This window comes from Garra rufa, chromosome 15, assembly GCF_049309525.1.
Source record: "Garra rufa chromosome 15, GarRuf1.0, whole genome shotgun sequence".
Taxonomy (NCBI): Eukaryota; Metazoa; Chordata; class Actinopteri; order Cypriniformes; family Cyprinidae; genus Garra; species Garra rufa.
In genome coordinates this window covers 19,373,912-19,387,520 of record NC_133375.1, presented here as the reverse complement: position 1 = coordinate 19,387,520, position 13,609 = coordinate 19,373,912, and the positions used below count along the sequence as shown (strand labels likewise).

General features: G+C 34.8%; 1 protein-coding gene across 1 annotated transcript; it reads right to left on the bottom strand.

The window, feature by feature from the left end:
* Positions 1-8,805: 8,805 nt before the first annotated feature.
* On the bottom strand, positions 8,806-12,635 carry fbxo4 (F-box protein 4). The gene is made up of 7 exons (XM_073819744.1): positions 12,495-12,635; positions 11,544-11,776; positions 11,149-11,369; positions 10,951-11,026; positions 9,305-9,474; positions 8,962-9,149; positions 8,806-8,889 (listed from the first exon to the last, which is right to left on the bottom strand). The coding sequence occupies exons 1-7, from the start codon at positions 12,633-12,635 to the stop codon at positions 8,806-8,808; spliced, it is 1,113 nt and encodes a 370-aa protein (XP_073675845.1).
* Between the last annotated feature and the right edge of the window lie 974 nt (positions 12,636-13,609).

The following is a 13,609-nucleotide window of genomic DNA, read 5'->3' as shown; positions in this document are numbered from 1 at the left end:
TATTTGGCTGGTTTTCTGAGAGAGCCAGCGCTTCTGAGGGAGACTAGTCTCTCTTTTGATTACTTATTTGGGAGAGAGCACACTTCTTACTCTTTTTAACCAGTTTTTTAAAGAGAGACAGCTCAGGGCACTCTTTTTGGTCACTTGTTAGGGAGAAAGGAGACTGGTTGCTCTTTTTGCTTATTTATTTGGACAGTTTTTCACTCAGTTTGGCCACATTTGTTCAATCTTGTTTGATGACAGCACTGGTCACTCTTTTGGACCACTAATTTGGGAAAGAGATCACAATGGCAACACTTTTCTGTCATTTAGATTTCAATCGCTTTACTATATTGTGACATAAATCTATAAATTGCAGATCAATGGAGCTTGTGTGGATGAATTTCTTTGTCAAGATTATCAGGACAACAATACAATTGCCAACAAGAGAGTAGGCTAATGACAGTCATTTCGTTTTGCTGTTTTTGAAAGCCAGCATTGATCACTTTTTGTTGTATTTGGCCAGTTTTCTGAGAGAGAGAGACAGCATTTTTAGGGAGACTAGGAAACTCTTTTGGTTACTTATTTGGGAGAGAGTGCACCACTTACTCTTTTCAACCAGTTTTTAAATGACAGCCAAGGGCACTTTGTCAGGGCACCTTTTTGGTCACTTATTAGGGAGAGAGATCTTTTTAATTAGCCACACTTTTGACCTCTTTGTAAAAAATGATTTATGTAATAAAGCTCCAAAAAGGGGTGTTTAGATCTGAGGCTATGTCTACACTAATGTGTTTTTGTTTTAAAATGCATAACTTCTGCTATGGTTACACTTGTTATTTACTCTACTCTGGCATTTTTGACCCTCAAAAACTGAGAGTTTCGAAATCGCTACAGACCCCAATTTAGTTTAAAAACTCTGGGGTTGTGTTTTAGTGTAAACAAACCAAAGGCCAATAGGCCCCGTGCGCTTGTGTTCAGTCGCTTAGCATATTATTTATGTCACTTAATATTTTCTTTTCGTTTTCTCTAACTTGCAGTGGACGAATAGAATCCAAACCATGTGAATGTTTGTCTGGACAGCTAGATAACATGACCTCATCTTTACTTTAGGTCAGAGTTTATCATATGTTTTCTGTCATGTGACCAACCTTCTAATTATTTACTGGACATCTGTTTTTTAGACTTTGAGAAACCTTACATGCTCAATAATGTTTCCCTGACAGCCCTAATTCTGTTTCATCATGATCTCAGACATGAAAGGCATGCTATAGAATTCAAGCTCTGCATGTTTTTACTGAAGCTTGCCTGTCTGAATAATATGGATTAAATCAATGCAAGTTTGTGCTTTTAATACACGAGAGGCTAAAGTAATAATACACGAGAGGCTAAAGTCTTTTTAATATCAGTCTTTCAAAAAGAAACCATAACATGTGAGGTGTTATAGCCCCGTAGTGAATTTTGATCAGATTTTAGAAGGGTGCTCCATTGAAAGGGGCCCATTCTTCGCTCCCTATAGTGCCTCAGTGAATGAGAGTGGAAAAAAACAGCAACTTCACATTAAACGAATGTGGCATGTGAACAAAGCTCTTGGACGAGATGCTGAGTGTCCAACTTTTCTCTCAGTAAACTTGAAACGTTGCAATTTGCCGTTACATTTTATCTTAATAATGTGCATCCCATGCTTGGCTGACATCTTTGTTGTTGTTAATCAGTTTTGGGTCAGGGTCAAGGTAACATCTTTAAACTTCTGAATACAATATATACATATATTTCGCATACACATACTGTTAATCATGACCGTCACTGTGAAAATCATTGTTTTGGAGCTGATTTTCGTATTGATTTAAAAAAAAAAAAAATTAGCTACATGTATGAAAATTTGGACAATTAACAGCTGGGAGGAAAATGGCCTTTGGGTGGACCTTGAATACATAACAGAAATGATATAACAGAAATACTTGTAAAACTCTTCTTTATTTTTACACGAAACACTGCCTTTTCTGTCTCCAAATGAAGCGTAATTCACTTTGTTGGTGTCACACCAAGCTAATGTGTATTTACCTCAGTGTCAGTGGCTAAGCTTCAATTGAATTAGAAGGCTGTTGTGCAGCCTGTCGGCTGGTTGGACACAGCCCTGTTTTTAAGTTCCCTAAGGCTTTAGGATAACATCATTTGTATAAGTTGTTGCTTAATTGAAATGACAGTAAGGTGTAAAGGGAAAAGGGAAACATCAGATTATTGGACAGGAATAGAGACAAAATGTGACCTCCATCCACATTCAGCAGATCAACTGTTACCTTTTTTTAGGTACCTAAAAATGCCTCAGATGCACTATCTTGGACTGAAATCTGTTCTAAGAAAATTTAGGTGGGATATAAACTTGATTGGCCAATAAACCGTTAAAAGAGAACTGAAATATAGATCTGGTTCTTGAATGAGTGGCATTTGAAGACAGATTTTTCTGTGACTCTTTCCACAAGTTACATAGTTACATTACACAATTAATTTAACCATTCAAAAACCAAACCTTTCTTGCAAGCTTTCTTGTACACGCATGCACCGTGGTACTCTCATGAACATTCATTGAAAACTGATAAGTATAATAATAAATTGTTGAATAAAGTCATTAGGGGTATATATGCGTATTGTAGTTAGAATGGCCAAGGATCAGCAATCTCCACGTAAAACTGATCGGGTAGACCAAATCGTAAGTTGTAGAGACTTGAAAATTGGAGGGATGGTAGTACCCACACTGTCTACTTTGTATTTTTTGAAAAACCTACTTTTGTGAACTAGTCTTATTTTTTCGACTGATCGGAGCCAAGCTATAGTGCAGGAAGTTTCTCTAGAGAGTGAATATAATTTTGGAACAGAATAAGATATTTTCGCCAAACTCACAACGCGGCTGTAAGAGCTGTGAGAAATTGTAAAGAAATCGGCCACTGGGGGGTGATATTGCATTTTTTAAGGGCCTAAACGATTGTATACTGCATGGTTTTTCACACATACGCACGATATTCATCATTCATCATACGATAGACACCCTAATTCTGAACAACTTTGCCTCTAGAACTACTGCTGTCAATCAAACCGTTTGTTAAATAATTGAGAAAATGTAAAAAAAAAAAAAAACTATACTTTTGCGAACTAGTCCTAGGTTTTTCATTCAATCTGGAAAAAAACACCGCAGTACCAATTTCTAGACTCTCTAGGTCAATAATTATCAAAGAATTTTTTAATTTACCCTTTGGGAAACTATAACAGGGTCGTTTATAAAAATCCCCAAAAGCCCATAAAGCCTAAATGAAAACTCAAAACTTCACAAAACCTGGTGAGCACATGCAACAGGTGATTATAAACAAGCTTTTAGGGAGATTGGACCACAGCTGGTGCTATAACAGTCATAAACATTAAAATGTTCTTTTTTATAATTTATTTAGGTCATTACAGGTTTGATAAATAATATGTCTTTTTTACAAATGCTTGAATCCATGGTAATTTCTGCTAGCAGCCATATTTATTTTAGTTTTCTTTGTGCACAAAAAGTATTGTCATGACTTTAATTAAAATTATAAAATTGGATACTGTCCATGCAGGGTCAGAAAGCTTATGGATTTCATCAAAAATATCTTAATTTGTGTTCTGAAGATGAACGAAAGTCTTACTGGTTTGGATGAGGGTGAGTAATAAATGACAGAATTTCATTTTTGGGTAAACTATCCCTTTAATAAATTAACTAACCTCAAATTTGAACACTGAATTGGGATGATTGAATGAGCACCAGTGTAAATGTTTATAGGGCTGTTGAACTCAAAAGAGATGTTTTTACCCACCTGCTGACGGTCTCAGTGGGTGAGTAAAAACAAAGCAATTAGCATCCCAGTCCTTGTCACTGTTTTAATATAGTATGCAAATGAAATGTTTTCCTCAAATTTTTTGCACATGGATGATTCTAATGAAGGTTACCGTTGAGGAATACAAATAAGACATTTAATTCTAATCAAGGGTGAAATATGGGTGTGTATGAGGGGAAGGGAAGGAACATGGAGCCATGTGTGAAATAGCTGTTAATCCGACAACAAGAAATTACACTGTGTCTATATAATTCATTAATACAGATGTAAAAGGTGGAAAAGTTAGAAACACAAAAATACTCTTATATGACCAGAACTGCTGGCCTGTTGGTTAATTCTGTTATTTTGTTTGAGGAGAATCGGTAGCTGTAACAATGCCTGGTGGAAATCACAGGTATCATCCGAAGAGAAAATAGGATTAATTATTTTTCACAGATAGAAAACAACAACATTATGAGCTTTTACAGAAAAAATAGCTATTTGAGTATAAGTGGCAAAAAAAACATGATACATTATCAGAAAAAGAGATGCTACTCTGTAGACTCTGACCCACAGTGACATGATGGAAAAATCGGAGTAAACAACTCACATACTAACATAAGAACTGATATGTTAGTCACGTTGTTCATGACCCACCTTTTTATCTCTGTAGCTCAGTTTTTGAGATGAGCTGAGTCTATGTCACAGGTATTCGTGCAGCTGAAGTGTTTGGCAGAGCTGAATCACATTAATGCCATCGACACAGAATTCAGCCCATAAATGTAATGTTTTCTTTTTCTTTACACCCACAAGTCAGTGGTTCAGGATTTCACTTTATGATTAGTCCAGAACAGATGGCAGCCTTTGCAAAAATGAAAGTCATTGTGCAATTATGTCCACTTTGTTATGATATTGTTTGTTTGATTTAACATTTTTGAATATTTGTCTTTTATGTAGTCCTGGGTGATATACCAATGTAAGTAGCTAAGCAGCATAGACAGGGTCCTGAATTAAGAGGAAATCCCTTTTAACTGCATACACATCTGACTAATAGTTAGAGAGCTATTAATAACACTACTAATTCTTTAACTGGGTAAATAAACCAACTGCAAACAGAAATCAGAGATAGTGAAGGGGGACGAGAAAGAGCAGAAAATACCAGTCACAATGTGAGAAATATTGAAAGCAAATCCTAAATACTGAATTGGGGGATTATATGATTGTATCTATGAGGGGAACTGACTATCTTCAGAAAAGTGTAGATGGTAGTACTTAAAGGGATAGTTCACCCAAAAATGAAAATTTGATGTTTATTTTCTACCCCATGTAGGTGACTTTGTTTCTTCAGTAGAACACATACTAATATTTTTAACTCAAACCATAGCAGTCTGTCAGTCATATAATGGCAGTCAATGGGATCCATGGCTTTGAGAGTCAAAAAAACACACAGAAAAACTAAATTAAACCATCTGCTTGTGACGATCATTGAGGTCTTAACACATGAAAAAATTGGTCTGTGCAAGAAACTGAACAGTATTTATTTCATTTTTTTACTGTTGATCCACCGCAATGTCCAACTGTCCTGAGCGCGTTCACAACAGCGGGGACATGACGAAGAGCAAGCAACCATAACTTCAGTCGATCAGGCTCAAAAGTTGAGAGCACTCCCGTCAACACTCCCGGATGAGTTCACACAAGCTAATGTAATCTTTTAGTTTTTAATCAGTTGCAATAGTCAAGATAAGCACAAGCAATTGCTCATATGGTGCTCATATTTATCTATCTATAAATACAAATGATATGAAAAATATAGGAAATGTCTATCTATCTATCTAAAACAAACAATTTTTGCAGAAGTATATCTTGCTGTTTAGTCAAGAATAAATAGAAATAGTCTCAAATATATAAGAAATAACATTTAAACTAGTTTATCTATCTATCTATCTATCTATCTATCTATCTATCTATCTATCTATCTATCTATCTATCTATCTATCTATCTATCTATCTGTCTTTGTTATATCTTGACTGCACAAAGAAAACACAGAGATTTAGAAATAATAAAACTAAATTGATTTAGTTACTAGGCAGGATTTATAATGCGTGCAATTTTAAAATAATCCATGAAAATCAGCAGGCAATTTATTCTAAAATGATTTTAGGCCTGTCATTTTTATGGGTGCAGACAATGCGTGGTCTGTCTCGCTACATGAAATCATTGCATGAGTGAGAGAAGGATGCGTGGAGGAAAAACTGTTTGCAAGAGCTTCTGGGGGAGATGAAAGAGAAAATTTTAATACGAAAAGGTCAACACTTTCTCCATTATGTCAAATTTCATTACAAAGCAGACAGCCATCTCCACCATTCAGGTTAGACTTAATGCATCCAAATTGCAGCAATTACAATTTCATTTTAAAACATTGTTTTTTTTTTTCAAGACAATGATTATTGTTATACATAATCATTTTATGAGTAAGAAAGGAGATTGGAAGAGAAACAATTCTGGTCTTCCTCTAGGGAAATACAAAAGGACTAAATATCCACCTGGAATGGATTTTAAACCAAAAAGAAAAAAAAACAGTACATGCACTTAGTGCACAGAAATGAGTCACTTGTCATGTAAAACCCCCCTGTCTAAACTATCCAGCACTCAACCTTTAAAATATGTTGGAAAGAGAAAAAAAGACAATAGCTCCTGTCTCATTTCAAGGCACTTTAAGGCAACCTTTTATCCTATTGAGTTGCATTTTTCACTATTTCAACTGACTCGGTTTGACAGTTTAGGCATGCTCAGTGGCAGTGTGGCCTTTACTAAGGCTGAACTTTAGGATTAGTCTTAATTACTCAGTTTAGCGTATTACCTCTGTAAAATGCCGAAAGCATAGGCTGGCTTTCACTTTAATTAAACAGAGGAAGAGAACAGGGCCGCAGGGAGTCGCCGACAAAGAGAAGACAGAGACAAAGCAATACCTAAATATTTCTGGAACACTGGCCACTGGATGACCTCCACCCTGAATAAAACTAGGCAGCAGGTTATACAAGGTCAGTGTTCTTATTGTTGTCAACAAATCATCTTAATAAAGCTGAGGATGCTGCCTCTTTGTGGACAAACGTGGTAAAACACCCTTTAGGAGTTACAAGTGCTGGAGTAAATAATTAAAAACGATATATAAGAATTACGAGGATTTCTTTTTTTCTGGAAATACTAATTAATGTTAACACGTTTCAAACCGATTTCTGTGAATGTGGGAGACTTCCGGTTCATTAGCCGCTGTTTGAAATAACGAGGAAAATAACAACGTTCAGTATAAAAGGTAAACCTGTTTGCACTACAAATCAGTGTGTTTATAATTAAAATAATACATTACAATTTGGTAGGACACAGCAGTTTGCAATATCAAGCAGCAAAATTGGCTGTTTTGTACAGCTAAAAAATAGGCATAACATTTACAAATGGTCGCAGCCGCTCTTACTGGATAAATAAAGTCAATACTTTTTGGGGATTTTTTCCCCCTCCATCTTGTTACACTTGTGGTGTTTCTGGTCAAAATTGACCAGGGTTTACTACAAATTGTCCCTCATTTTATGCTAAATTATTACCAAATACTGGAACCAAAATGGGAAAACTAAATTAGATGAACGATTTTTAGCTTAACAGAAGGGTTAAAGTAATTAAATTATCATTGTTATGTATTTAAAATATATTACTTACCCCAAATAGTTTCATAAGCAGATTGTGTAACGTTGTGTTAAGTTGTATAACCAATGACCCTGAACCACAAAAGCAGTCCTAAGGGTCAATTTTTTGAAATTGAGATTTATACATCGTGGGACAATATTTAAAAATCTGGAATCTGAAGGTGCAAAACAAAACTAAATATCGAGAAAATTGCCTTTAAATTTCTTAGCAGTGCATACTACTAATCAAAAATTAAAGAAGTAGTTCACTTTCAGAACTAAAATTTACAGATAATGTACTCACCCCCCTGTCATCCAAGATGTTCATGTCTTTCCTTCTTCAGTCGTAAGGAAATTATGCTTTTTGAGGAAAACAGCTCGGCTGTGATCGTTTAGAGCCCTTTGAAGCTGCATTTTGGAGGTTCAAACTTGGGGGCACCATAGAAGTCCATTATATGGAGAGAAATCCTAAATTGTTTTCCTCCAAAAAAAAAAAAAAAAAAAAAAATTCTTTACGACTTAAGAAAGACATGATGACAAGGGGTACATTATCTGTAAATTTTTGTTCTGAAAGTGAACTACTCCTTTAGGTTTTGATATATTTATGGTACAAAATAACTTATTGGAACATGATCTTTACTTAGTATCCTAATGATTTTTGGCATGAAAGAAAAATCTGTAATTTTGATCCATACAATGTATTGTTGGCTATTGCTACAAATATACCTGTGCTACTTAAGACTGGTTTTGTGGTCCAGGGTCACATATTTATACAACAGTTAGTCCCAGGACTCAAATTTGATTGGCTGAGCAACATTCCAAAAGCAAATATTTGCATATTTAGTTGAACAGCACTTAGACTAAAACCAGTGAATAAACGAATCATTAATGCAACCAATTTACTTAAATACACTGATTTGTTTAAACTTGTTTGGAGATTATGGACATAAGAGATTATGGACACTGTATCACAATCATAACATTATTCTCATTTTGAATATCACCTGCTTACAGTCAAATTTCAGACATGTGAATGTTCAGTACAAAAGCACTCTTGCTTGAGTAATATTGCCTTCAGAGCTACATAAATATAATTTGCTTGGTTAAAAAAAATCTCACAAGTCTTTAGAATTAAAGGACAACATCAAAAATAGTTCACTGAATTATGTAAACAAATTTCATGGAATGACTGTGGTCACCACCAAAAGCACAACCACCTTTAATGGTGTAACATGTATGTTGTATATTTTGAATAATAAGATGTTTTAAAGGCCTCTGGTATAACACATCCAGCAGCTTTCAGATTTCTTATTGGTTATATCTTGACTCCAGAGTGCCTCAGCAGCCAATCAATACCATCCAACAGTCCTGTTAGCGTTTCTGCAGCTGTGTCCTGAACCTATAGTATGACAAAACACATACTTAAGCCTTATTACATATACAAGTCAGAAATTCTTTGATTATGTTTTACCATCCAAGGGTTGGGAAGTAGGCTGAGCTGAAGCTGATGGGCAATGGTCACACAAGGTATCCTGCATCTGTCTGCTGTCTCTCTAGACACACAGGAGAGCACCAGGATAGGGCGAGACACAGCACCCACTGCAGGGTCTAACATAACCCTGATCTGGGCACTTTCCTCCTCCCACCCTCTGTCTGTTCCTGCAATATATAAAAGAGATATACATTATAAACTGCAAAGGCACTATGAGAATCTGCTTTTAATGTTTCAGCAAACTAAAGAAGTTCATACTACACAATTTATATTTGTGCACAAAACTAATTTCAAGCATTAGTGCTCAACAGGACAATCATACCTCTTTCTGTTTCAGCATTTGCCACAAAGATGAATCCATTCACAGCTTGACAAACTTGATTAAACATGGGGTTGATGCTTAAGGGTATGATGGACTCTGTATCCTCCTCATAGACAAAAAGTTTACTGCGCAGACTGATGTGCTCCAGACGTGCTCTTTCTCGCTCTGTCCTAAAATCAGAGACAGAGACTTTCATTCATACATTCAAACTGTATTATGCGACACATTTACACATAAAATCCTATTAAAAAAGATGTTAAGCCTCATGTACATGTGCTACAAAAAAAAAAAACAATGAAAATCATAATTGTGAAATGTAAACTTCTGAGTTTATATCTGGCAATTCACACTTTTTTTCCCCTCATATTTGTGAGGTTAAAAAGTCACAATTACCTTTTTTATTTTTTAATCCCTTGTCAGAAACAGCCTTTATTAAGAAACTTCAAAATTATTAATCTACAAAAAAAAATCCAACCCCAAACATTTAAACACAAAGTAGTACATTTATAATACTTCTAAATAAGAATATACAGTTGAAATCAAAAGTTTACATACACATTGCAGAATCTGCAAAATGCTAATTATTTTATTAAAATTTTATAAAGAGGGATCATACAAAATGCTTGATATTTATTTAGTACTGACCTGAATAAGATATTTCACATAAAAGATGTTTACATATAGTGCAAAAGAGAAAATAATAGTTACATTTTTAAAAATGACCCTGTTCAAAAGTTTACACACACTGGATTCTTAATACTGTGTTGTTACCTGAATGATCCAAAGCAGTGGTTTTTTTTTTTTTGTTTAGTGATAATTGTTCATGAGTCCATGTCCATGTTTGTCCTGAACAGTTAAACTGACCGCTGTTCTTCAGAAAAATCCTTCAGGTCCCACAAATTCTTTGGTTTTTCAGCATTTTTATGTATTTGAACCCTTTCTTGAACATGTTTCCCAGCAGACAAAATACGTTAAATTTACCCTGCTCAAAAAGTTTTTTAAAACGTCTTCTGGGAAACATTTAAGTATCTTCTGTAACTTCTAAAGGGCAGTACTAAACAAAAATAATATGATATTTAAGCAAAATAAGAAAAATGTACACATCTTTATTCTGTTCAAAAGTTTACACCCCTGGCTCTTAATGCACTGTGTTTCCTTCTGGAGCATCAGTGAGCATTTGAACCTTCTGTAATAGTTGCATATCAGTCCCTCAGTTGTCCTCAGTGTAAAAAGATGGATCTTAAAATCATACAGTCATTGTTGGAAAGGGTTCAAATACATAAATATGCTAAAAACAAATTAAAACAAAGAATTTGAGGGACCTGAAGGATTTTTCTGAAGAACAGCAGGCAGTTTAACTGTTCAGGACAAACATGGGACTCATGAACAACTATCACTAAACAAAAAACAACAACGGTAACAGCACTATTAAGAATCAAGTGTATGTAAACTTTTGAACGGGGTCATTTTTATAAATTCAACTATTATTTTCTCTTGTGGACTATATGTAAACACCTTTTATGTCAAATATCTTGTTCAGGTCAGTACTAAAAAATAACATTCATTTTGTATGATCCTTCTTATTTTACAGATTCTGCAAGGTGTATGTAAACTTTTGACTTCAACTGTAATATTGTCTTCCTCACCTGTTAGTCGAATATAAAGTTGCGATATTGAATCTGTGCTGGTCTTTGTACTTAAAACTGATTCCAGATCCAATGCCTGAAGGAAAGGAAGAAAAAAAATCCCATCAAGGGGTCAAGTGTAGAAAAACCACAGCACACATCATCCATGCATTCAGTTTAATAACTGACTTGAATAAACTATAAATACTGGCACAGCACCATCAATCTGACGCTGAGGTAGTCCTGCTACAGGCAGTATGTGAGAAGAACACATGATCGTATTCATAAGGGAAATCTCTAACTGCTCAAGCCCGGGGCCAAACATGGCAAACTGTGGCTCTGAAACAGGTACAAAGGACTGGAAGAAGGAAGTCACAGATTCAAACGCTCTGGGTTGATGTCGCCATTGGTTTCGACAGGCTGGACAAACACGTAGATACCTGTGGGTGTGTGTTCAAGAGAATATTACTGTAAATATTAAAGGTTTTTAAATACAGGCTAACAACTTTCATAGATACAAGACAAAGATCTTTTTTTTTTTTTTTTTATAAAATAAAGTATAATATAAATAATATTATTTCTGATACTTTAGTGCCACAGCGTTAAGCACTTACTCTGCCATATAATCAAACTGCATCTCAGAATCATCCAGCACAGCTGAGCCTGTGAGCTTGACCTGAGGCAGTGATAAATGGTCAACAGAACGCCACAGCGGCATATCGCGAAACAGGAAGTACTTCCACAGGACAGGGTCTCGAACCATTGACCGCCAGTATGTACTGGTGCCTCCCAGTCTACAGAGGTCTTGCGGAGACAGGAAGGTCATAATGTGAAACTGCATGTCGACCTGTGTGTTGGATTAAAAGGACAAAAAATGTGTTTTGGAAAATTAATACTGTTCAAATGTTTGGTATTGGTAAGATTTGATAAGTGGACCTCGTTTGCTGTAATAAATGTGACATTGGACCACAAAAACAATCTTAAGCAGCACAGGTATATTTGTAGCAATAGCCAAAAATACATAGTATAGGGTAAAATTATTCAGTTTTCTTTTATGCCAAAAACCAATAGGATATTAAGTAAAGATCATGTTCCATGCAAATGTTTTGTAAATTTCCTCCCGTAAATGTATCAAAAATTAATTTCTGATTAATAATATGCATTGCTAAGAACTTCATTTGGACAAATCTAAGGCAGTTTTCTCAATATTTGGATTGTTTGCACCCTCAGATTCCAGATTTTCAAATAGTTGTATCTCAGCCAAATATTGCCCTATCCTAACAAACCATACATCAATGGAAAACTTGTTTATAAATCTTTTTACAAATCTCAATTTAAAAAAATGACCCTTATGACTGGTTTTGTGGTCCAGGGTCACAAATAAGCAGGATGATATAAATGTTGTAGGCTAACGTGTATTGACACCTACTGTTTCAGTAAGCAGTACATACTGTGCAGTAGTTAGCACGTAGTAAGCTGGTATTCAATTCGGGACATAGCCATAATCTGTACTTTTAATAAAACGTCAGGTAAAGAAATATGAAATGTAATAAATCGTGCCTTACCGACAGCTTATCCAGAGATGGGCCCGTGACGTCATTGCTTGTCCCCTGAACATCACTTTGCTCATTTCTTTGTCGTCTTGTATCAAAAAACCTCTCTCTAATACTCCTGAGACTTTGGACGACTGTAGATCGACTCAGCATACTGACACTTATTTGTAAACTATTTCTTAGAAAGATTTCTATATCCAACTTTTTAATAGAGCAAATACGTTAATACATTTGTTTTATTTCATTACATGACATGACTGTTAACTATTAATCACGATTTCAATATCAGTTAAGTATTCCTGTGGATTTTCCCGGAACTGTCAAAGTTACACGTCTCTCGTGTTTTCATAGGCGCACGCACAGTACTGCATTGTGGGAATTGTAGTTCTGGAAATTGGCACCGCCAGACTACAACAGAATAAAGCAAGTTAAATAACGTTCAGTTTTTGGGAGGACATATGGAGGATTAGGAGTGACACGTAAAAATAAAATGGTAACACTTTACAATAAGGTGTCATTTGTTAACATTAGATAATGTATCAACTAACATGAACGAACAATGAATACATTACACTATTTGTTCATCTTAATAAAAACAGTCGCTAATTGTTTGTTCACAGTGCATTAACTAATGTTAACAAACACAACTTGTAAATTTGATTAACAATGCATTAATACATGAAATTATCATTAACTTCATTCTTAGTTCATGTTAATTAATGAAAGTGTTACCAAACTTTAAATGGACAAAACTATATTTTTATGACATCAAGTAAACAGACAGTTTTAAATGTCGTTATTTTTTTAATTTCAATAATTTAATTACATTTAAAAGATGAATTTAATTGTTTTAAATGTCTATCAATTTGTCAATTTCAAGTATCACTCCTAATCTTTCATAAGAACACTGAAAAGAAGTTAACCTACTTAAATATTGTTATTCTAGTGCCCCTGTTACCTATAGATTGTAATTAAAGTCAATATTTTTTCAAGATTTTGCAGAAAACATGTTACTCACAAACACCAATTTGTCAACTTTTCTCTGAAAGTTTACTTTGGATAAGCATATGATTTATTTTAACAAGCAAAATTATATTAAAAGGCCACTAACATTATGTAGTCCTGCC

Bases quoted from the DNA above. Each gene is read 5' to 3' on its own strand.
- fbxo4 (XM_073819744.1), bottom strand. From the start codon at position 12,635: ATGCTGAGTCGATCTACAGTCGTCCAAAGTCTCAGGAGTATTAGAGAG. The intron at 11,777-12,494 runs GTAAGGCACGAT...TCCAACACACAG, and splicing joins CATCTCTGGATAAGCTGTCG to GTCGACATGCAGTTTCACAT. The intron at 8,890-8,961 runs GTAAAACATAAT...GTCATACTATAG, and splicing joins TACTTCCCAACCCTTGGATG to GTTCAGGACACAGCTGCAGA.